The 24706-nt window shown below is 47.0% G+C and overlaps 1 protein-coding gene across 1 annotated transcript in view; it reads right to left on the bottom strand.

Annotated features, from left to right (window-relative positions):
- Nucleotides 1–24124, bottom strand: part of LOC147121258 (chitin synthase chs-1-like) — a 95116-nt gene extending 70992 nt beyond the window's left edge. Inside the window, 6 exon segments of the mRNA XM_085977741.1 lie at nucleotides 4531–4731; nucleotides 13492–13633; nucleotides 14925–15029; nucleotides 22220–22254; nucleotides 22257–22399; nucleotides 24027–24124. Coding sequence (XP_085833867.1) covers nucleotides 4531–4731; nucleotides 13492–13633; nucleotides 14925–15029; nucleotides 22220–22254; nucleotides 22257–22399; nucleotides 24027–24124 — 724 coding nt within the window.
- Between the last annotated feature and the right edge of the window lie 582 nt (nucleotides 24125–24706).

The raw sequence follows: 24706 nt of genomic DNA, 5'->3' as shown, positions 1-24706 counted from the left end.
TGAGAGTGACCCAAATGGTTCGGTGATCCTCCTTTGCGATCACGTTGTGTAACTTTAGACAACTTAATCTCCTGCTCCTGGAGTCGTTATCACTCTCCTGATCTTCCGAACTACTGTCTGTCATTTTTTTTACTTTCTTGTACTTTTCCTTAGTAGTTCTTGTAGTGTTGGTTTTCTTTCCCGACCTGCAGACTCTTGCTATATGTCCCATTTTCCCGCATTGCCTGCATACTTTGTCCTTAAACCAGCAGTCCTTCTGATCATGGGTTGTTCTGCCGCAGCGATAGCACTTTTCTGCTCCATACGCCATTTCGTTAGCGCTGTATTCTTGTGGTTTCTGTTGTATTTCTGCAGCTCCCCGTGCTGCTGCTTCGTAGGATACTGCCACGCTGAAAGCCTGTTCTAGCGTCAGGTCCTTTTCCGAAAGTAGTCGTTTCTGGGTTCCTTCACTCTGGAGCCCGCAGACACACTTATCCCGTAAAGTGTCTGCCAGTCCTGCTCCGAACTGGCAGTGCTTTGAGAACTTGCGTAGTTCCGTAAGATAGTCAGCATTGCTCTCATCTTTGTGCTGGTTTCTTTTATGGAACTTGAATCTTTCTGCTATCAGCAGTGGTGTAGGGTTTAGGTGTTCCTGTAAGATATTAACAATCTCCTCAAAACTTTTCTCCATTGGTTTAGCTGGGGTAATTAAATTCCGCAATAGCCTGTACGTTCTCGCACCCATCAAATTTAATAATACAGCGCCTTCTTTCCATCGGCCACCTCATTTGCCTTGCAGTACACTTCAATTCTTTCCACATACGTGGTCCAGTCTTCTACCTCGTTGTCGAAAGCAGTGATACTGCCACTTTTCGGCATCTTGGGTGATTTAAAATGGCGCCTCCCGTGCTTTTTCTTCTTCCCCAATGGAATAAAATGGCGCCTCCCGCGCTTTTCCTTCTTCCCCAATGGAATAAAATGGCGCCTCCCGCACTTTTGCTTCTTCCCCTTGCTGCCACGCTGCTCCTAGCGTTCTACAGGGTAATGGCAGCGACCCGCGGCTTCGGCACGTCTCACTTTTCCTTCCCCTCGTTTATTTTCTCTCCGCTGCCCGGTTCTTGAGCACCGACCGCGCCCTGTGCGCTCCACCCTCTCTCTCTTTCCTCCCGGCGACGCTGCGCGGCCCCTTTTGCAGAGCTGCTCGATCGAGCTCGAGCCCGCCACAGTCCGGAAGGGTCAGCGCACTACCTGCTACCAGCACGATTTGCTGGAACACCTTGACTGGGGAGCTAAGCTCAGCTCTCCACAGCCTCTCCCGCAATTCTCCGAACACCGATGGATCCTTGTGCGGTTGCCCGCGGTCAACGCCCGTTGCTCTGACTTCGACCTCCAAGAAACTTCTTCTCAGGGAAAGGTCCCCGTGAGGTGATGCAGTACTGCAGGTGAGTTCGAACTTGCTCGTCGCCACTGTAAAGTCTGCGCCTCAATAATACACGGACTTCGGGAGAACAATTAAACAGGTATTTTACTGAACAGAGGGTAACGTCAGATGTACAGAAGCCTGCTAGGGCCTTTTATACAGGGGTGGTCACTGCCGGTACTGCAGTATAAAATCAGTTCTTCTCTTAAAGGTACATACACAACACTACTGAAAATCTAAACACATTAAAAATGACTTTTCCAACATTTCCTTACCTCTGATACTCACCAGTGTCCCATTGCATCGTTCACACCACTTCCGCAGCTGTCATCTATACACAAACATAACAACAGACCCACAGCATGCCTCACTTACCCTGACGGGGTTCCCCGACATCGGGAAGCCTGCAGCAGAAGTCGCAAAATGGGAAAAAGCCTCTTCTATAATCCTCTTCCTGCCGCTAAGATTCGGGTCCCTGCGCAAATCGAAGACCTGACTCCTGGGAAGATTGGTTGGAGGTGGGTTGGGAGCGGGTTTGGGACCCACTCCCATTCTTTTTGATTTTTCCAGCAGTCCCGCCTCCAAACACGCCTCATCAGGGCTGGTAATATCCAGCCCTAGGGGTATCGAGGGATATGGAGATCGGGCTGGAAAGTGGAGTTGAGGTCGATGATCAGCCATGATTTTATTGAATGGCGGAGCAGGTTCGAGGGGCCGGATGGCCTACTCCTGCTCTTACTTCTTATGTTCTTATATAACAGACAATGTGTGGAAGGTTGCAGAGAATGTGTGGAAGGTTATAGACAATGTGTGAAATGTTACAAACAATGTGTAGAAGGTTACAGGCAATGTGCGGAATGTTACAGACAATTTGTGGAAGGTTACAAACAATGTGTAGAAGGTTACAGACAATGTGCGGAATGTTACAGACAATGTGTGGAAGGTTACAGACAATGTGTGGAAGGTTGCAGACAATGTGTGGAAGGTTACAGACAATGTGTGGAAGGTTACAGACAATGTGTGGAATGTTACAGACAATGTGTGGAATGTTACAGACAATGTGTGGAAGGTTGCAGACAATGGGCTGGATTTTCCAAGCCCCGAGGAGGTGGGCATGGAGGTGGGACTGCTGGTAAAGTAGCAGAAAGTGGGGGCAGATGGCAAACCCACCCCCATCCCACCTCCATGCCCTTTTGCCAGGAGGCGGCAAGATGTGCTGCTTTGGCTCCCATCTTCTGGAGCGGGAAAGGCATTAAATACTTTTAACTGCCTGTTAACAGGTAGTTAACATGCAGAAAAAATAATTAGTGCCATTTTACCTTCACAGGTGAAGGCTTCCCGACCTCGGAGAACTCCGTCGGGTTGGAGGAGACGTGAAGGAGGTCTGTGGCGGTCGGAGGCACCTGGAAGTAAGATGTAGAGGTGAGTGATAGGTGCAAGTGTGGAGTGGAAAGTATGTAAGGTGAGTGATAAGTGTAAAAGAATGTTCACTTACCTTGTTTTCTTCCTACAGCCTTCAGCCACGCTGGATTGGGAGAGCCGACATCTTCATTGTCGATTTCACAGACTGGCTTTTGGATCCTCCGAAACAACAGCCACCTGAAATCGACAAAGTTGAAAGGTTTGATGAGTCCTGAACACAAGGACTCATCAATCTACAGAGAATGTCAGTGTTTTACAGCTTCACAGAGCTGTCAAACGCTGACATTTCTTCTTCCAAGAAGTTTTGACAGATAACACGTCTGACGTTGACGTGATCTGTGAGTGATTTCCTTCCTAATTGGCCTGCTGAGCCCGCAGGGCAGGCTTAACCAGGTCAATCAGGGGAAAATCCCTCTGGTTGGTCAGACGAGGATAGAGGTGGGACATTGACACGCAAAGCAGCAGTCCCATCTCCAGCTCGTCTCCATTGAGAAAATCCAGCCCAAAGTGTGGAAGGTCGCAGACATTGTGTGGAATGTCACAGACAATGTGTGGAATGTCACAGACAATGTGTGGAATGTCACAGACAATGTGTGGAATGTCGCAGACAATGTGTGGAAGGTCGCAGACAATGTGTGGAAGGTCGCAGACAATGTGTGGAAGGTCGCAGACATTGTGTGGAATGTCACAGACAATGTGTGGAATGTCACAGACAATGTGTGGAATGTCACAGACAATGTGTGGAATGTCGCAGACAATGTGTGGAAGGTCGCAGACAATGTGTGGAAGGTCGCAGACAATGTGTGGAAGGTCGCAGACAATGTGTGGAATGTTACAAACAATGGCAGGAATTTTAACTTTTTGACGCTCTGGGAATGAGGGGGCCCAGCAGCGGGCAGGGAACCTGGAAGCCTGGGTTTCCCCGCACAACATGGAGGGGGATGGCCTGATCCCATGGGAGTCCAATCCCAAGGGGGGTCCAATCCCGGGGGTGGGGGGAGGTCGATCCTGGGGGGTTGTCCGAGCCCCGATCCCAGGAGGATGTCCGGTCCCTGGGGGTGATGTTTGTATTGGAGGGGTCTGATGGGTGAGCTTGGGACACCTACCTTCTCCCCAAAGCTGTCCTCGCCTCGCTGCAGCTGTTGGGTTTCCCGAGGCCCAGGAAACCCGGTCTGCCACAGTTAAATCTGAGGTTTCCAGCCTCAATAACATTTTTTAAATGCCAACCCACCTCCTGGGAATATTTATCCTCCACCCACACCCACTCCCACCTGCTCACCCATGTTAAAATTCCCACCAATGTGTGGAAGGTTACAGACAATGCCCTGAGAGACCAAAAGAGTCATAAACTACCAAGGACAGTCACTACAAGTATAATAAGGAGTAAATCAAGGTTGCATATGCAAGTAGGTCTGTCTGCATATGGACTCATCGCTCGTTTGACATTTTAAAAGCCTTAAGAGAAGTAATAGGACATTGTAGGAGGATGATGGAGCTGCAAATAGACCTTGGGTGTCACTCTCTTTAATTAACTGCTCCTTCAGAGTTTCCCGGTGACTCAGCCAGTTTGATGAGCCTGCCAGAACAATAAGCTGACAAAATGTAGGTAGAAGCACATGTGCCTCTGACGCAAGAGATGTAGGAGGTTAAAAAATACTGCTTCGAGTTAGCTATTAAATACAGACTGTTGGTGAGAACATTTATCTTACCTTGATCATACTGTAAGTGGTCCAGTGCTTTCATGGGCTTTATTGTATACCTTTTCAATACGTTATCATCCATTAGCACTGCTGCCCTGAACAAACTGAAGCATCCTGGACTGCACAGTACGCACCCTAACACGTGTTCAGCTGTCTTCTGTAGCCAGTGACCAACGGCATATTCAAACTTCTGGTACCAAACCATTGGACCTAAGACATGTAAAAAGAAAAAAACAGTGTTATATATAAGGTCTGAATTAACCTTTATGGTGCCATCCATTTTGTCGAGACAAGTTGTGGCCAGTGTTTGTAAAACACAAATACAGTGTGCATTGCTGTAGTAAAATAGGGGTGAAAGTATTAGAAGTTGAATCTTATTGTGAAGATTTTATGAAGAACGTGTTCTTGGTGGTGAAGATATAGGCCACCAAACTGTAAATAAACAAAAGCATACTTTGTAACAATAAAACTCCAGTCCACAGTCAATCATACGTAAAATATTTTTTATTAAAGATAACACAAGGGGAATGGCTTCTTTTCCTTACTGGTCTGTTATGTAGACCAAGGCAGGTAGATGGAATTAAGATAAAGATCAGCCATGATCTAATTGAATGGCAGAACAGGATCGAGGGGCTGAATGGCCTACTACTGTTCCTCTGTCTGACCATTCACCTCCAAGGAAATGTTGCAGTATTTTAAATAGGAATTACCAACCACCCTTTCTAGCAAATGATCTGCACCTGCGCCCTTCTTAATTAATTATGCTCCAGATTTCAGTTTTAGCTCTGGACAGTGGTACAAAAACATTTTTTTTTTTTTTTTTTTAATCCAGACAGTATCATTTGGTGGATTCATCTGGCTCAGTGCAAGTAGCTATCTTGCAGATATCTTGAAATGTTAACTTACCTGAAGTTAGTTGTCACTATTCATGTAGCATTAGAGATACTTTGGTTGTAATTTTCATGCTGCCGTGCGTGCGGGATTGGAGGCGGGTCGGGAGTAAAATGCACAATAAATGGGAGCGGGTCGGGAACATGCCGTTATTCCGCCTCCTCATGCCTTTAACTCGGGCGCGTTTGCCAGCGCGGCACGGACCCGAACGGGCGACCTAGTTTACCTTATTAAAACCTTGTTGTCAGACCCTTAACAGTGCTTTTAACCAGATCTTTTGAATTTCACTGCATGACCACGGGAATCACACAGCTCGGGAACCATGTCTGTCAGCTTGAGGTGAAAGTTCAGTGGCCATTGATCGAGGCCATTACTGCAGCGCATGGAAAGGACAATAAATACTGCCACATGACACCTGCTTACTTGCCTAAGGGAAAGGCTCTTGCTGAGTACATTTTGAGCACATATTTAGGTCTCTACAATTTGCAAGTCTTTTCTGCAAATTCGGAAGCCACTCTCGCCTCATTGCTACTACCTATCACACCACTGACAGATTGGTCCGCTGATCTCAACTTGACCTGCCATCTATTACATCAGCATGTGTGCCATTTATACTGTCTCACCCTGGTCCTCAGAATCGGACCAGGATGAGCCCCAACACCAGCAGCAGCAGGCACACCAGCAGCGCCAATAACTTTCTCCGCAATGACCTGAGGCTCCACAGGACAGAGGGCATCAGCGCAGAACTGCACCGCGCCGGAGGTGATACCCCCAACTCAGGGTATACAGGCAGAGGATGAGCTTCCTCAACATGACTGAGCAGCAGTGCCAAAGGAGGATCAGGCTATCACGCCAGGCTATCGCAGACATTTGCAGCTTACAGGAACCAGACCTGCAGCCCAGAGGACCTGGTGGACATGCCTTACCAGTGGCTGTCAAGGTCACCAGTGCCATCAACCTCTTTGCCTCAGGCTCCTTACAGTGATCTGTAACAGACATTTGCGGCATCTTGCAGTCGGCCGCCCACAAATGCATCAGCCAATTATATCAACTTTGCCACTGATGAAGCCAGTGTTATTGAGCGGGCGCTGGGCTTTGCAGCTCTGGCTGGCTTCCCATGGGTGCTGGACGTCATCGACTGCACACATGTGGCCATCAGGGCACCCCATCATCACCCAGGAGTCTTTGTCAACTGCAAGGGCTTCCACTCCCTCAATGTGCAGCTCATCTGCAACCATAGGAAGATCATCATGCATGTGTGCGCCAATTTCCCTGACAGCTCTCATGACTCTTTCGTCCTGTGCCAGTTCACCCTCCCCCAGCTCTTCGCAAGCCAAACATACTTACCGGCTGGCTGCTTGGAGACAAAGGCTATCCACTGAAGATGTGGCTCAACACGTCAACATGAATGTGGCTGTCTGATATTTAATTCTGTCACCAGGTAGCTGGGAGGCCCCGATCTCCCCATCTCCAATGGTCAGGCATGCCAAAACTCCATTGATTTCCAGTGCCACCTCCTCTGCACTTGTTCGCTGTGAGGTGGCTGAAGGGCCACCTCCCATTCTCTGCCTCTCCCTCATGTTCTGTGCTCTCTTCTCCTGTAAGAAGAGTGAGTGAGAGTTATGGCATGTGTTGGATGGATGGATGGAGAGCATTTGTTGAGGGTGACTATGAGGGAGAGGCATGACATTGCATAAGGATGAGCATGAGTGTCAGTGGTGGATGGTCAGATGGAGATGTGAGGAAGCGCATAGACAGAGAGGAATGGGTGCACCTGCAAGGTAAGTTGGTGTGAGGAGTGATGTACTGCAGTAGGTTTCAGAAGGCAGAGTGAGGGGGTTGGGGTGACACCCATATCCAGATGTAGGTGAATGTAACATTCCTCTCACCTTTCCTGCCCTGCTTAGGTCATTAAACCGCTTCCTACATTGTATCCATGAGCATGACACCACTGACCTCTTGTACCACCTCCAACCATGCCTTCTTGGTGTCCCCAGCCGGCTTCTTCCTCCCGTTGCTAGGGAACAGTATATCCCTCCAGGTCCTCACAGCCCCCGGCAGCACATTCAGGGAGCCTTCATTGAATCGAGGCACAGCCTTTGTCCTTCTGGATTCCATTCTTGCACTTTCTGCCTTTTGGCTCCTTCAAATTGCATGTTTGGAATGCCCCTTTAAATACTGAAGTTGAAATCGCGTCATGCAGGACGTCATCACACTTGCGCATGTTAATTAGTTGGGGAAGTCATATGGTAATATGGTGGTTGGGTTAAAAAGCCACTCACAGACATGCTGCACCTACCTCCGGGTTTCCCGCACGCTCCCGGACCACCCCCCCCCGCACCACCGCTCCTAGCGTGTTGCGAACTAAAATCCAGCCCAAACTTCAGCTGAGGCCTAACCAATGATTTATAAAGGTTTAGCATAACTTCCTTGCTTAGGGCTGGATTTTCATTGGGCTGTGGAGTCGGGGTTTAAAATCCTGAAATCGGGGGTCCCGACCCCATCCCGCACCCAACCCGCCTCCATGCCAGTTTCAAAGGAGGCGGGTACCCGCCCCGCACTGGGAGCTGCCTCCCCGAGGTGGGAAGAGGATTAGTGCCAATTAACTGCCTGTTAACAGGTAGTTAACAGGCAGTTTTTGTTAAGTCTGTGAATTATTTAGTTAATTAAGACACAGACTAATGAGTAACAATAAAAACAGGTCTTTACTGGTTGGAGGTAGGGACTATACGTAGGTCTTTACTTCATGCCCACAGGCGGGAACTGAGGGGAGATCAGTACCCACAGTACTATTTATACCCCTATGGCCAGGAGTGGTACTGCGTATCACTACGCCCTACAAGTAGTGCAGTCCTGTCCATAGGTTTAAAGTAGCACACATATTACATACACAACATTCCTCCCTTCTTAGCTTTACAGTCATCTCCCCATTTAACATAACGTAATAACATATATACATATATAACTTCAGGTTTACATAACAGAATAACATAGATACATAGATAACTTCATGTCAAAACAAATCACAGATTCAGTCTCTGCGGAAAACAGTTCACAGATTCAATCTCTGCGGAAAATAGTTCACAGATTCAGTCTCTGTGGTGTAGTCGGTTCACGTTGCTGGAGTGACTCATTCAATAGTCCTTCCATGGATTTAACAGCTTGAACTTCCGAACTGATTTGGCTCCGTTCGGAGGGACCACGTGTGTGATCTGGTAGGGGTGATAATGGTTCAGATGGTTATCATCTTCTGCTTCGTCTTTTCCTTTTCTGCTTCTTAGAGACTCTCTGGGCTCCCCTGTCAGCTGCCAGCTGTAGCACCACCATCTCCCTATGTTCCTTAGACTTTAAGTGATTCATCCTGATTTCTGCACTTTGGGAGTTTTCATCACAAGCTGGGCAGACCAGGTCACTATAATATTCAGTGTCACTCAATAGGTCATGGTAATATTCGGTGTCGTCCTGATCTGGGCCAGCGAGAGGGTCTTCTATTTCCTCCATACCCAGCTGGGCGTTAGCCAGCTTTTGTTCCAAGTCCAGACATCTTTCCTGAAGAGACTTCTTCATGCGTACCTCTTCATCCAGCTTTTTCTGGGCTTTCAGCAAGTCGTTTACTAATGACCTCATTTGAGATTTTACTACTTCAACTTCTTTTGGAGATTGATTGATCGGACTATTCAATCCCTCTACCGGAGCAGCTGTTTCAGCGGTCTGTTGTTCTACGTTGACGTGAGTCAGCGTACTTTTGGCATCCAAGGGCTGCTCTGTTGCAGTCATCTCAGTCTGTGTTGCCACCTCAGCTCTTCCAATAACCTTTGAGAGCTCCGAACCCCTTTCGTTTGAATATTGAAGTTCGTGTTCAAGTTTTTCCCATTTCAGAGTCCTGTCCTTCAGCATATGCAGGAGTTGGCTGACCGTTAACTCCTCTGACATCAGACGTTTTGTGTGCTCCTGCTCCATTTGCTCCAGCAGCTGCTTCTGTTGTCTTTCCAGATGTTCCCACTCTATATCAAAGAACTCTTTCGTCGCATTCATCTCTTGCTCAAAACGGCGAATCATTTGTTCTAATTGCTGTTGCAGTTTGAAATAGAGTTGAGTTCGAGCCCGGTGTCCCTCAGAAATGTGCATGTCAGTAGACTGGACAGACTCAGAATTCTCTATCTCAGTGGAATTCTGTGCTGAAACTTTGTCTTTTGCACACGGGTTGGTCTTACCATCATCAGTTCCAGAATCTGGGTTGATTATGTTCACCGAGTTCTCACTCGTTATTGTTTGTAGGAAATGCCAGTCGATATTCATTTTCCTAATCCACTCCCGTCCTAGTAGTGGAGGACCTCCTTCAGATATCACATATAAGTCTATTATTTGACTTTCTTCGCCCTTGTGGACCACTGTGACCTCAATTTTCCCGATGGGGTACACTCTTTGCCCCGTGTATGTTTTCAATATGAGCTCCGTATCCTGTAGGGGAATATGTTGGAATAACCTTCCATAATCTTTCTTATTTATGACCGTCAATGCCGATCCAGTGTCCAATTCCAGTTTTACTTGGACTCCTTCTATCTGAAGAGTGACCCAAATTGTCTGGAGGTCTGCACCCTTACCAACGTTGAGTACCCTTAAGCTAGCCAGTTCAATACTGCTTAAGCCAGCCAGTTCATTACTGCTAGCGTCTGAATCGGACTCCTGTTCGGCCACCTTGTGTACTTTTGCGTATTTTCCTTGCGGTGACTTCTTGTTGCTGATCTTCTTCCCTGACCTGCATACTCTAGCTATGTGTCCAAGCCTACCACAAGTTCTACATTCTTGGTTTTTAAACCAACACTGGTTCTGATCATGCGTTGTCTTTCCACAACGATAACATTTGCCAGAACTCACACCCAATTTGTGTGCACTGAGCTCCAGTGACCGTAGCTGCATTGCTGCCGTGCCTCTCGCTGCGGCTTCGTGTGCTGCTGCCATAGTGACCGCCTTCTCAAGCGTCAGCTCATTCTCCTCGAGCAGTCGCTTTTGTGTATCCTGTTTAAATAAACCACACACAAATTTGTCTCGTAGTGCATCTGTCAGTCCCGTTCCAAACTGGCAATATTTCGCTAATTTACGCAATTCCAGCAAATATTCAGCATTGCTTTCATGCTGTAGCTGCCTTCTGTCGTAAAATTTTAATCGTTCCGCTAGCATCAGCGGCGTGGGGTTTAGATGATCTTTCAGGACAGTAACAATCTCATCGAACGTCTTATCCGCCGGTTCATCTGGTGATAACAGGTGTTTCAATTGCCCGTATGTCTTCGCACCCATTAAATTTAATAATGTTAGAGCTTTATCTTGGTCACGAATTTTATTGGCCTTACAATAATTTTTTACTCTTTCAACATATATGGCCCAATCTTCGAGGTCACTATCAAAGGTGCTAATATTCCCGTGTTTAGGCATTGTAGATTTGCAATTTCTCAGATTTTATTTTCTTTACTTGTTATCAAAGATGGCGGCTTCCCGCTCTTGCCATCGTCCTCTGCCCACAAAATGGCGGTTTTCCCGCGCTTGGCGGTCTTCACCCGTCCCCCGACGCCGTCTCCCTTCAGCCCCCGAGTGCGGCCCTTATCTTCGCCGCGATCGCCCGAGTGTGGCCCTTATCAGCGGATGCGATCGATGGCCTGGCTGCGCCTCGCACTCCAAAGCCCTTATCTCCTGATCGCGATCGATGGCCCGCGCTTTTCACCGCGGCTCTCGCGCCTTCAATTTCTGCAGCCGCTGCCCTTTCAGCCCGAGTGCGGCCCTTATCGGTGGTTGCGATCGATGGCCCGGCTGCGCCCCTCACTTCAAAGCGGCCCGGCCCTTATCTGCCGATCGCTATCGCCCTGTACCTCTGTCTTCCCCAGCCCTGTCTTCTACTCCGGTTCACAAGCTGATGGAGGCTTCAGGGTCCTAATGCCTGTCGCTTCCAGTGGGGTGGTGTGGTTTGAAACCTCTCTTCAACCGCCGTGGAATAACTGCCGCAGGGTAAGAACCTGACTCGTCGCCAGTGTTAAGTCTGTGAATTATTTAGTTAATTAAGACACAGACTAATGAGTAACAATAAAAACAGGTCTTTACTGGTTGGAGGTAGGGACTATACGTAGGTCTTTACTTCATGCCCACAGGCGGGAACTGAGGGGAGGTCAGTACCCACAGTACTATTTATACCCCTATGGCCAGGAGTGGTACTGCGTATCACTACGCCCTACAAGTAGTGCAGTCCTGTCCATAGGTTTAAAGTAGCACACATATTACATACACAACAGTTTTTAGCCTAATCCCTATTTTCATTGTTGAAATGTGGGATTCCCGACGGCTCCAAACCACGCCAAGTTAGCGAGGCGGGCCGTTGGGATGAAGGGCTTGGAGGGTTCGAGATGTCCAGTGTTCAGGTGAGTGATGGATGCATGAGTGCAGAGGTAAGTGTGTTTGGTCTGTGTAAAGTGTTTAAAGAAGTTTTATTAACCTTTACTTACCTTTACAGCCTTCCTTCCTTCAGGTCTCGGGAGTCCCTCATCTCACCGGCATAGAAAGCAGAATGGCCGCGATCTGTCAAAATCTGCAGCCTCTGCTTTCTGTCCTGGGGAGATCTCTAAATCATCCTGAGAGGAAGGAATTAACCTGGAGTACAGATTGTCAGTGTTTGACAGCTTCAAACAGCTGTGAAACGCTAATATTTCATCTGTCAAAAGGTCTTGACAGATGAAGTTTCAATCTGTGACGTCACCTGTTGCTGGGTGGCCCTTAATTGGCCTGCTGAGCCCACTGGGCAGGCTCAACAAGGTCAATCAAGTCTAAATCTCGTAGGTTGGCTAGAACTCGATGGAGGCGGGACTACAACCCCAAAAGTTGTAGTCCCACCTCCTCAATGAAAATCCAGCCCTATGCCTCTGTTTATAAAGCCAAGGATCCCGTATGCTTTTTTAACAGTCTTATTGACTTATCCTGCCACCTTCAAAGATTTGTGTATGTGAACCCCCAGATCCCTCAATTCCTGAACCTCCTTTAAAATTGTACCATTTACTTTATACAGCCTCTCATCATTCTTACTTCCAAAATGCATCAATTCACACTTCTCTGCATTACATTTTATCTGCCATTTGTCTGCCCATTTCACCAGACTATGCCCTCCTGAAGTCTGCTACTATCCTCTTCTCTGTTAACTACATTTCCAAGTTATGTGTCACTTGCAAACTTTGAAATTAGCAGACTCAGATCCTTTATCAGACCAATACACTTGCTGAGCATTGAAGTTTTCAGGACCCTTTTCATCAATTACAAATGCTCTACTATGAGCATAAATGGCAGGGATAGCGGCTCAGAATTCCAGAGGTTACTTTTCTTACCAGGGAGCAGATCATGCATATAACTAACGCTGCCCTCAAAAAAGGAAGTGACGATCATGCCTGAAAGAGAATCCTTATACAATGTTAAAGATTTTCTATTTGAAATTATCCGCATCCCCGGTCATATGTATATTCAAAGTGACATTCTTAGTATCAATCTTACACCAGAAGAAATATTGTACATAAAATAAAGCCTATAATTAGTTTCTTTTTAAAGCAATTTATATTGATATCGATATTGTAAACCTAGTTCATTGGGCTTTCCATTGGTCGGGATTGTTTTAATGATACAAAATATGGGAGGAGTACAGATGAAAGTGGTCCTAAATGAGCACTGCTTAAGAAACACTTTGGAGGTAATTTTATCCTAAACTGCCTGATGGGACACTGCTGGGATCAGATCTGCACCCGTTTTACACCCTGCCTGACTTGAAGTCAATGGAGAGTAAAATCAGACCTGATACCGTGAGTTTCCCATCTGGCTGGTTAGCTTAAAATGACCCCCTTTGTAAAATAAAACAAATATTTACCTAATGCTTAGTCCTTAATGCGATGGTTTTGACCCTTTTATTTTTAATAATTAGCTAGTGGATCATGTGCTATGAAGATATTTAAAAATATTTGGCTTCATAAGTGGCTCTGCAAATGAATAATTGAGCCTTAAAGGTCAGAAAAATCCTAGGTTCAATGCACAGTCCATGCTGATTTTGTTACCTACCAAGCCCAGTTGGGTGTATTCGACCACACGCAGCTCCTACTTCAGGGTATCTTCTAAGTCTGTCAATCAGCAGAGTTAGAGCGGATGGTTGGAATTCAGTGTCTCCATCCAGTGCCAAAATGTAGGTGTTTATTTTCTCTGTCTGTAAAATACAAAATGGATCAGCATTAATAAATCCAAATTTCCTCTCTTTTTTTCTCTCCCCTTTTCTGAAGGTTGTGCTCATACTGGGGTTCAATTCCATAGGCACCAGCAGAACCTCTGTTTTTCATCATGTGAGCCTAGCCTTGAGTTTTAATATTCTATGTCAGCTTGGGCTCAGTGGTAACACTCACAGCTCTGAGTCATATTCTCCATATACTTCAGCGCATAATCTAGACTGACACTTCAGTGAAGTACTGAGGGAGCACTGCACTATCAGAGGTGGCACCTTTCAGATGAAATGTTAAACCAAGGCCCCATCTGCCCTCTCAGGTGCTTATAAATAATTTCATGGTACTACATGAAGAAGAGCAGTGGAGTTCGCCCAGCATCCTGGACAACATTTATGCAGATACCATCAAAATCAGATTAATTGGGCATTTATCTCATTGCTGTTTGTGGGACCTTGCTGTACACAAAATGGCTGCTGCATTTTCTACATTACAACAGTGACTACACTTAAAGGCACTATATGGATCCAAATTCAATCTTTTCTATTCCAATAGGATTGTATCACCATCGAGCCCAATTCTATCTTTAGCCCATTAATCATGCACACTTTCAACCAGGGTAACTAAATAGATCTCGGGTGCAGGAACTCGTCCTGCTTCTTTCCCTCCCTAGCCTGCAGATGCTAAGACTAATTGTAGCACTTTCACTGTCACTGATAATGATTGATGAACTCAGCCCTGACCAAAGACCAAACCTTGAAGAATTGCTCACAGCATTACATTTATTATCTTTAGAAATAAGTTAATTGAGGGAGGACATGATTCAACTCCTTGAAGTGTTGGGATTCATAGACACTGTAGATGTAAGCAGCTATATAATTTGAAATGCGAGTGTAGATTTGGAAAACACAAATACAAGATTAACAAGTCTCAATTGAGATAATTTAGGAAGACAAATATCTAGTCAGAAATGTCACTGAAGCCTTGGGGATAAATATAGATGGATTTAATAATATTTCATGGAACATGATGCTTCCTATGCAGTTGTGACAGATCCTTAGTGGACAAATGAAAAGGAAATTTAACTTGTGGAGAGTCAGGTTTGAATAGTGGAGTTCTGGGGCTGGATCAATATGCTGGGGTCATACCATCGATCAAGTCTCAGACCGTCCTCCAGCTCCTCGCCTTCACACAGAGCGTTGACTTGTCTGGTGATTGGAGTGAGCTTCATCTTTTCAGATTTCATGTAAAATTATCACTCGGTCACCACATTTTTCTCACCTCTAAATATGTAAGAAGTTTGTCTTTGATTTCCGGATGCAGTTCTTTGGCTATAAAGTGCTTCCTGTATAGTTTCCACCCCAGCAGATAGTACATATACATCACCTAAATAGAAAATGTGCCAGTTAAAATAGGGACATGGTTGTAAATAGGCAAACAAATGTTTCTACTTGAGCATATACAGGAGTATCTGTCTATAATGTCTATCACTGCAACTGAATTCAAGACCTCTTCATAGCCGGGTCTCGACTCCTGACGACACTTTTACCAAAGTGCTCTTGTGTTTCCCTATGTAGTTTTAAACATTTTCCTCTCCCAACACCTAAAATACAGTCACATAATAAATCACAGCAACTTTGCAGCTTTGCTGCTGTTTTGCTTTTTAACAAAGGTTAACGCCTCCATTCAAAAGTAATGTCATGTGGATGCGCTAAGCAATTATGTGCTAATATTGCGCACAGAGGTTTTCGTCTTATAATATTCCTGTGCAGCGCCTTGGGACGTTTTACCACGTTAAAGGCGCGATATAAATACAAGTTGTTGTTGTTGCTGAGATACCCTTTAATAAGTATTGCTTTTTATGCGTTTCATAAGGGTTTACTGTTCAAATTAAAACAAAATATCACAGACAAAGGGAGATATTTGATTTTGAAGAAAATATGCACCCTTTTGCATTTTCAGAAGTAAATGACCAAAACGGGCCCTCTGTGTAATGCTTCATTCATTATAGATTTTACTTTGCAGTGTTCACAGTTTTTAATGTTACTCCTGTGAAAATGTCTTATTCCATTTTAAACTGGTGATCTGTGTAAGGCTTGCTCCATGGTACTTTTCAGTGTGAGGTGTTCACAGATGTGCCCGAAAGAAATTATAACATAATGGCCCTGAATTTATGATCGGTATGATGGCGAACTGTCAGAATACGCCGTCATACTGCCTTTGAAACTGACCGCAATTTCGGGATTTGCTCTCTCTAACTATTTTAAAAAGTTGGAAGCATGCAGAAATCCCAAAATTGCAGTCCATCAATGACAGCGGTGAAACTGGCTGCGCTGTGCACCCCGCTACCCCCACCCCCGCCACAGAGCCGGCAATCAGTGAAATCTCGTAAATCATTGAAACGGACGTAAACTTCGGCTCTTCCGCAGTGAGTACGCTGTTAAATTCCCCACTAAAAGTTAGACCCAAAGGGATTAGGTGTAACTAGGGTTTCAACAGTGCATTGACTGCTAAACAAAGGTTATGGGCCTGAAAAACGAATTTTAATGTTGCGCAGTGTCAAATTTGTCCATTTTAATAAAAATTCAAATTTTTAAGAAACTTTTTGAAAAAAAATGTTTAATTTTTTTAAAATTTGTGCATCTTTATTTCAGGCTTGCCTTTTCGCCATGTGAGAGCCCCAATCTTTCTTCTGCTCTCTCTAACTATTTTAAAAAGTTAGTATTTTAAGGGCTTACTCATTTTCTTGTTCACTGTCTGTGAGAATTCTGCCCTTTGATTGGCTGCTCAGGCAGGCTGTTGCTGTCACAGAAGTTTGAATAAGGGAATTCCCATTAAGTTCCGTTGAATTGAATTCAAGGTCGGAAAACCCAAAGTTCTCGACACAGGGATTGCGAGATCCTTGTGCGAAGCGTACTTTGGGCCCAGCAGCCAATGCCGTCGCTTCGTTGCTGACCACACATTCAGGGCCAATATATATTTTAAGCACACAACACTTCAGTGTATTCATATTGGATAAAAGAAAAGTAACTAAAAAATCCTATATTACTTTCCAACTTTTTCTAGTGAATGTATTTCTGAAGCATTGCCACAGGACGCAGGGAATTCTCCAACCAATCTACCCATTGCTTTGTTTCTCATTCTTCTTATTATCTGCCTGCTGTTCTCTCACTCTCTCTTTCTCTCTCATTCAACTGGCAGGGTAGTAGTGGTTGGCAGCAACAAAGTAGTTTTCTGGGCAGAATTTGAGGACCTGAGTTTGGTCAGCACTACCATATTATGTTGGTGTGAAGGTTACTGATTTGCTGGCCCAATATTACATTAGGGCATTGTGAGCCACCAAGAACCTTTCCAAAGGGGTCTCATGGCCATCTTTGAATGGAGCACTGAGCAATAAAGGAGTAAGGAAAATCCTGCTTTTGCCAGATTTTAAGGAAACCCCATTCAATTGGGATTCCATTACCAACCTGGGAGCCTTATCGTTGATTGGTGGTTTCTCAATCATCTATGATGTGCCTCAATGAATCCGAGACTCAACGTTAACGGAGCAAAGCAAGGCTTTTATTAACTCAGAAAGTAATACACAGTGGAGAAGTGTCTCTCATCCAGAGACCTGCTGTACTGCCTGTGAGACACGCTGGGGCCTGCTTAAGTAGGGGCCAGGTATGGGCGGAGCCCTACACACAATACAATACAGGTAAGGAAATGAAACTGAAACTAAACTCCCCTGCTTGTCACAGTCACAGGCACAATCAAACACAGAGAATACAGAGTGCCTGATGAATGGCATATTTCATCACATTCACCCCTTCTACAGATTTAGTCTGTTTGGGGGTTTGATAGTCCTCTGTGACCGAAGTAGCTGTTGTGGTGCCGCGGGTGTCGGCTGGGTGTCCCCGGTGGCCTCCTGGGTCTCTGCCGGTGGCACCGCCAGGGTTGTTGAAGGGGTAGTTGGTGGGGGCACCGTTGGTCGATGTTCTTCCGGGGGTGATGAAAGGATAGTGGGTGGGTAAGAGTTGCTGTGATCGTTGTTGCTGTTGTTGTCGTGGTTGTTGCCGTTACCGGCTGGGGCGACGTCTTTTATGGACACGATGTCCGCCCTTCCGTCGGCGTGCCGGACATACGCGTATTGGGGGTTGGCGTGGAGTAGGTGCACTGACTCCACGAGAGGGTCCGTCTTGTGGCCCCTCACATGCCTTCGTACAAATACCGGACCTGGGGTGGAGAGCCATGACGGCATGGATACGCCTGAGGTGGATTTCCGGGGAAAGACAAACATTCGTTCATGAGGCGTGGCATTAGTGGCAGTACACAATAGCGACCGTATCGAATGGAGCACATCTGGGAGGACTTCCTGCCAGCGGGAGATAGGGAGGCCCTTGGTCCTTAGAGCTAGAGTGACTGCTTTCCATACTGTCCCGTTCTCTCGCTCCACCTGGCCGTTACCCTGGGGGTTGTAGCTGGTGGTACGGCTCGTGGCGATCCCTCTGGACAGCATGTACTGGCGTAGCTCTTCACTCATGAAGGACGCCCGCCTATCCGTATGGATGTAGCTCGGCATACCGAACAGGCAGAACAGGCTGTTGAGGTATTTAATGACCGTGGCGCTGGTCATGTCTGGGCAGGGGAAGGCGAATGGGAAACGGGAGTATTCGTCCACAATGTTCAGGAAGTAAACATTGCGGTCGACTGACGGGAGGGGGCCCTTGAAGTCTAAGCTGAGCCGCTCAAAGGGCCGTGTAGCTTTGATTAAGTGGGCTCTATCTGGGCGGTAGAACCGAGGCTTGCACTCAGCGCAAGTGCGGCAGTTCCTGGTCAGAGACCGAACTTCCTCAATCGAGTAGGGTAAGTTGCGGGACTTTATGAAGTGGAACAGCCGTGTGACCCCTGGGTGGCAGAGGTCGTTGTGGAGGGTCTGTAGCCGATCCCCGGTGGCGCTGGCACACATCCCTCGTGAGAGGGCGTCGGGGGATTCGTTAAGGGCCCCTGGCCGGTAAATGATGTCATACTCGAAGGTGGAGAGCTCGATCCACCACCTGAGAATCTTATCATTTTTAATCTTCCCCTTCTGTTTATTATTAAACATAAACGCTACCGACCGCTGGTCGGTAAGTAGGGTGAAGCGTTTGCCGGCTAGGTAGTGGCGCCAGTGGCGCACTGCCTCCACGATGGCTTGGGCCTCCTTTTCCACGGAGGAGTGTCTGATCTCGGGCCCTTGGAGGGTCCTCGAGAAGAAAGCTACGGGCCGCCCCGCCTGGTTGAGGGTGGCCGCCAAGGCAAAGTCAGACGCATCACTTTCCACTTGAAAGGGAGTGTTCTCATCCACTGCCTGTAGCATGACCCGCTCAATATCCCGCTTAATACTTTTGAAGGCGGCGTGGGCCTCAGCAGAGAGCGGAAAAGAGGATGCTTTCAAGAGGGGGCGGGCTTTGTCGGAGTAGTTGGGGACCCATTGGGCATAATAAGAAACTAACCCCAGGCACCTTTTTAGGGCTTTGGGAGTGTTGGGCAGGGGCAGCTCCCATAGGGGGCGCAGTCGGTCGGGGTCTGGTCCGATTTCCCCATTCTCCACCACGCTGCCTAGTATGCAGAGGCGCATGGTGTTGAAAACGCACTTGTCCTCGTTGTAAGTGAGGTTGAGTTTCTTTGCGGTTTTCAGGAACCTCTCGAGGTTCGAGTCGTGATCCTGCTGGTTGTGACCGCAGATGGTGACGTTGTCGAGGTAGGGGAAGGTTGCCTGCAAGTTGCGGTCCATCTCCCTCTGGAAGACCGAGACCCCATTCGTCACCCCAAAGGGGACTCTGAGGAATTGGTAGAGGCGTCCATTCACCTCGAAGGCGGTGTACGGGCGGTCCTCTGGTCTGATAGGGAGCTGGTGGTACACTGACTTGAGGTCGATGGTGGAGAACACCCGGTATTGGGCAATTTGGTTCACCATTTCTGATATGCGGGGTAGCGGGTAGGCGTCTAGTTGGGTGTACATGTTGATCGTTTGGCTATAGTCGATCACCATCCGTTTCTTCTCGCTACCCCTCACCACCACCACTTGGGCGCGCCACGGGCTGTTGCTGCGTTCAATAACGCGCTCCCTCAGCAGCCTGTCCACCTCGGTCGCGATAAACCGCCTGTCCTCCCAGCTGTACCTCCTGCTTTTGGTCGCTATTGGCCGGCAGTTGGGAGTAAGGTTCGCGAATAGCAAAGGCGGCTTTACCTTCAGGGTAGCCAGACCGCACACTGTGAGGGGCGGCTGGGACCCACTGTAATTGAGCGTGATGCTTTGGTGGTGGCACTGGAAATCCAGGCCCAAGATCACGCTTGCACATAGACTCTTCATGATTAGTAATTTAAAATTATCGTATACAGTTCCGTTAACGGACAATTGTACCACGCAGTAACCCATAATGGTCGATGTCTGGGTTTTATCAGCCATAGAGATGGTGCCCCGAGCAGGGACCACCGTTAGAGAGAGTTGTTGTGCTAGTTCAGGGTGGATAAAACTCTCCGTGCTTCCACTGTCAATTAAACATTTAATCCCGCACCCGTTTACCTCAATGTCCACCATTGATTTGGATAGCGGGTGCGGGCTGGTCTGGTCCACTGTGACCGATGCCACTGTAGGGCCCTGATCAAGACAAGATGGCGTCCACGCTGTCTGCTCACAAGATGGCGGACCCCACGAGGTCGGGCAAGATGGCGTCCAAGATGGCCGCTCCCACGGCGCACACGCGGCGGTGCCGGGTTTTCCAGCGGGGTTCCCTCTGCACACCTTCCCGAAGTGCCCCTTCTTACCGCACTTAAAGCAGGTGGTGCCTTTCGCTGGGCACAGGTTTCTGGTGTGCTTCAGCTGCCTGCAGAAGTAGCAGTTGGGGCCCCGACGCGTCGCGGCTGTCGTAGGGCTTCTGGGGGGAGAGCGGGGCCCCGACGGTGTCGGGCTGCCGGGCGGGGAAGATGCCTTCCAAGATGGCGGCGCCCTTGGTGCACACGTGGCAGCGTGGGCGGCGCGGGCTGAAGAGTAGGCGTCCGAGTTTCTCTGGGCCACATCCAGGGATCGTGCTGTGTCCACAGCCTGTTTCAGGTCCAATCCCGTTTTTTCCAGTAGTCTCTGCCTGATGTAAGTGGAGCTGAGGCCTGTGATAAAGGCATCACGAACAAGCTCGTCAGTGTACACTGCGGCTTTTACATCTTGGCACTTGCAGTCTTTGCCAAGCGTTTTCAGGGTGACTAGGAACTCATCCAGCGATTCCCCAGGTCGCTGTGTGTGAGTAGCGAGCAGATGCCTAGCGTACACCTCGTTCGTAGGCTGCTGGTAATGCGCCTTTAGGATGTCGCAGGCGGCCGGGTACGTGTCGGCATCTTGGATGAGGGGGTAAACCCGGTGGCTTACCCAATTCCGCAGGATTCCGAGTTTCATACTTTCAGCGTCCGTAGCGTCTGTGATGGCTGCGGAATTGTCCAGGAAGAATTCCATACACTTAAACCAGTGTCCGAATCGTGCCGATGCGTCCGAAGCATACGGGTCCAAATCCAAACGTTCGGGTTTCAAGAGTTGATCCATTGCATTGAAAATTGAGTTAATAAAATTGATGTGCCTCAATGAATCCGAGACTCAACGTTAACGGAGCAAAGCAAGGCTTTTATTAACTCAGAAAGTAATACACAGTGGAGAAGTGTCCCTCATCCAGAGATCTGCTGTACTGCCTGTGAGACACGCTGGGGCCTGCTTAAGTAGGGGCCAGGTATGGGCGGAGCCCTACACACAATACAATACAGGTAAGGAAATGAAACTGAAACTAAACTCCCCTGCTTGTCACAGTCACAGGCACAATCAAACACAGAGAATACAGAGTGCCTGATGAATGGCATGTTTCATCACAATCTATTTAATACCAAGAATATCATTAGGTAGATTTAAAATGTTTTACACTGCCACAGCAACACCAGATATCACTGGTAAGGGAGGGGAATGATAAACTAATTTGATCTAAAAGACAGATTAACTGCGGAGTAAATTGTACCGATACACACACGGTATAAATGAAAATATTAAGTCGCACAAAAGTATTCATAACAAATGAGAAAGGAAGAGAAACAAATGAGAACACGATAGGTTAAAAATTAGGCAACCTCATCATTTTGATAATCTATCCTCTGGACTGACGCTCCAGTGTAGTACTGAAGGAGTGCTGCACTGTGGGTGGTGCTGTCTTTCAGATGGGACGTTAAACCGTCTACCTACTGATGATGGATGTAAAATATCTTATGGCTCCAACTGAAGAAGAACAGAGGAGGTTTCCTGATCTCCTGGCCAACATTTATCCCTCAACCAACATCACTAAATTAAATTATCCGGTCATTTAACTCATTGCTGTTTGTGGGACTTTGCTGTGCAGAAACTGGCTGCCATGTTTCCCGACAATAGAAGATTGACTACACTGCAAAAGTAGTAAATTGGTTATGAAGCACATTGGGACATCCTGCAAAGGTATAAGACACTATATATATATAAGTTCCTTATTTCCTTAAAGTAAATTTATGTTTCTTGAGCAACATTAACAGAAAACAGTTTTGCACCTAGCCTGTGACCATCTTTTACGATTTCGGATAAGCTGTTGTCTTTCAGGTGAACATGTAGGCCACTTCCACAAGGTAATATGTAAGAGAGTCTTCCGCCATAAGGAGTCGAGATCACTTTTGTTATTGAAGCCCCTTTTTCATTTACATCAGAAGAAACCATTGAACTGTGACCTTGAAAAATCCTATAACACAGAAGAACTTTGTTACTCATTTAATATTTGCCTGTAATAAACACCTTTGTTGGGGAATGACCAAGCGGCTGATTTCTTGTCTCGCAGTAATTTTTGTACCCATCTTGTTGCAATGTCGTTACCGGCAGACTACGGGTTAAGTGGTAATTGTGGAAATTGTGACATTGATTTAAGAAGGGGGAGCAATTCTCCTCCATGATCCTGTTTGAAATCAGATGAGACACCGTGGAGAATGTTCGATAATTCGGGCGGTGAGGCCTACCACCCGTTGCCTCCCCATCCAACTGGGTTTTCTTTGCCCTTGTCTCTGCTGGGAATGCTGCTGTCCTTCCCTTCCCTGCCTACCCCTTGTAAATTGTGGCAAGGGCAGAGGGTTCGTTCCTGGCAGATTTTCCTGCTGTCCACTGCACTTACCGTCCTTTCTCGGGGCTGCCATGGAGAGGTGGTGGCAGGCCCTGGGAAATGGTGGTAATTACTGTACCGGACTTCAAGGGTTAAGGTACGAGGAGAGATTACACAAACTTAGAAGGGTGTTCTGATCGAAGTTTTCATGATATTAAGGGGAACAGATAGGGTAGAAAGAGAAAGACTATGTCCACTGGTTGGGGATTCTAGGACTAGGGGGCATAGTCTAAAAATTAGAACCAGACCTTTCAGCAGTGAAATTAGGAAACACTTCCACACACAAAGGGTGGTAAATGTTTGGAACTCTCTTCCGCAAACAACAGTTGATGCTAGATCAATTGTTAATTTTAAATCTGAGATTGATAGCTTTTTGTTAACCAAAGGTATTAAGGGATATGGGGCAGAGGCAGGTATATGGAGTTAGATCACAGATCAGCCGTGATCTCATTGAATGGCAGGCAGGTTCGAGGGACTGAACGGCCTACTCCTGTTCCTATGTTCCTACCGAAATGGAGGGAGCAATTTGCTTTTGCTCCAGACAGCCCCGGATACTTAACCACTGAAGGCCTTGGTGTCAGCCGAGGCTTTCAGTAAGAGGCCTCATTCTGATCTTTGATGCGCTTCTGCCCCTTTAAGTCCCCTTGTCAGATCTTTAGGTGCTACAGCAGCGTCCCTGTGTGGAACTGCCGGAGTTTCCTGGCAACAGGCTGTTGATGGCGGGAATCCCACTAATGTCTAATGAGCTCCGACCCATGAAAATGGCTTTGGTTTGGGGTGGACCGGGAAGGGTGGGCAGGAGAACTGGCCCATCGAAACTCCAACCTAAGAGGAAAATCCAGGACAACATGTCGATAAATCTTTGATGCTAACAGAGTAACAACATAATTTTAGTCAATTATTGGGCTGGGGTCTGATCTAATTAATTTAAGTAAAGCCATTAATTATGAATGGTTATGTGGTGTAGTCAAGAAATTGTTCTGATGCCCAATCTTTTGGCGTGAGCACATTAAAATAATGCTGGCTGGAGCTTGCTGCAAACGTTTAAAGAACTCACACCAAGAGATCACTCATAACATTTCCCGTAAATCACTTTTGGACCAGGCCTTAATCTATCCCTGCAAACGAAAGTCAATCCAATTGGATAATTTATCTGGCTGTCACACCTACAGTATCACCATGGGTGACGGTAATGGATATTACTGTGTATACTTACCTTTCAGCCCTCTCAACACTAGGTGGTGTAACTGCCCTTGCAAGTTCTGTCTCGCGGGTCTCTTTCTCAAAGTGGCACTGCAAGTCATTTTTGTTCATTTTTAACCTTTGTTCCCTTCAAGTGAATTTTAAGTTTTAAATTATGTTATATTTCCTGCCGCTGCCGGGTAAGTTTTATTTCAATTTGTTTTAATTTAATTTATGTTTAAATTTACTCACCTGCTTATGCTCCCATAATACTTCTCTTCCTGGTTGCTTCCTCCCACCTTGGCCTGCCTGTCCTCACATGGCTCTCCCCTCGATCTTGGGCCGAATGCCACCTGCACACCTCTCTCCATTTGCACCTTTTGCTGCTACCCCACTGGGGCCACCTACGCTTCAGTCTCGGACCAATCGCTCACCAACTCCCCACCCCCCGCCCCCGCTTTCATTTGCCCTCCATCTCTCACATGCCCTCAGCCAGTCCTGTACTGCTCTTGCTCTTGTTTGACGTCTGACCACGGTTTTTTATCAGGAAACCGACAATTCTCACCTTGATCTATTTACGGCAGCCTGGAGACAACAGTGCAGTGAGGGGTAAGGGAGAACACAGGGGAGGGTAGTTCAAAGTGGACAGGCCAGAGGGGATGGGGAAGCAATGGAAATGAAGAGCTAGTAGGAAGAGAAAGACAGTGTTGGAAC

Source organism: Somniosus microcephalus, chromosome 3 (assembly GCF_052327205.1).
Source record: "Somniosus microcephalus isolate GS21.2 chromosome 3, FLI_Smic_1.0, whole genome shotgun sequence".
NCBI classification, from domain to species: Eukaryota; Metazoa; Chordata; class Chondrichthyes; order Squaliformes; family Somniosidae; genus Somniosus; species Somniosus microcephalus.
The sequence above is the reverse complement of the archived record's forward strand: the minus strand, read 5'-3'. Positions and strand labels throughout refer to the sequence as shown.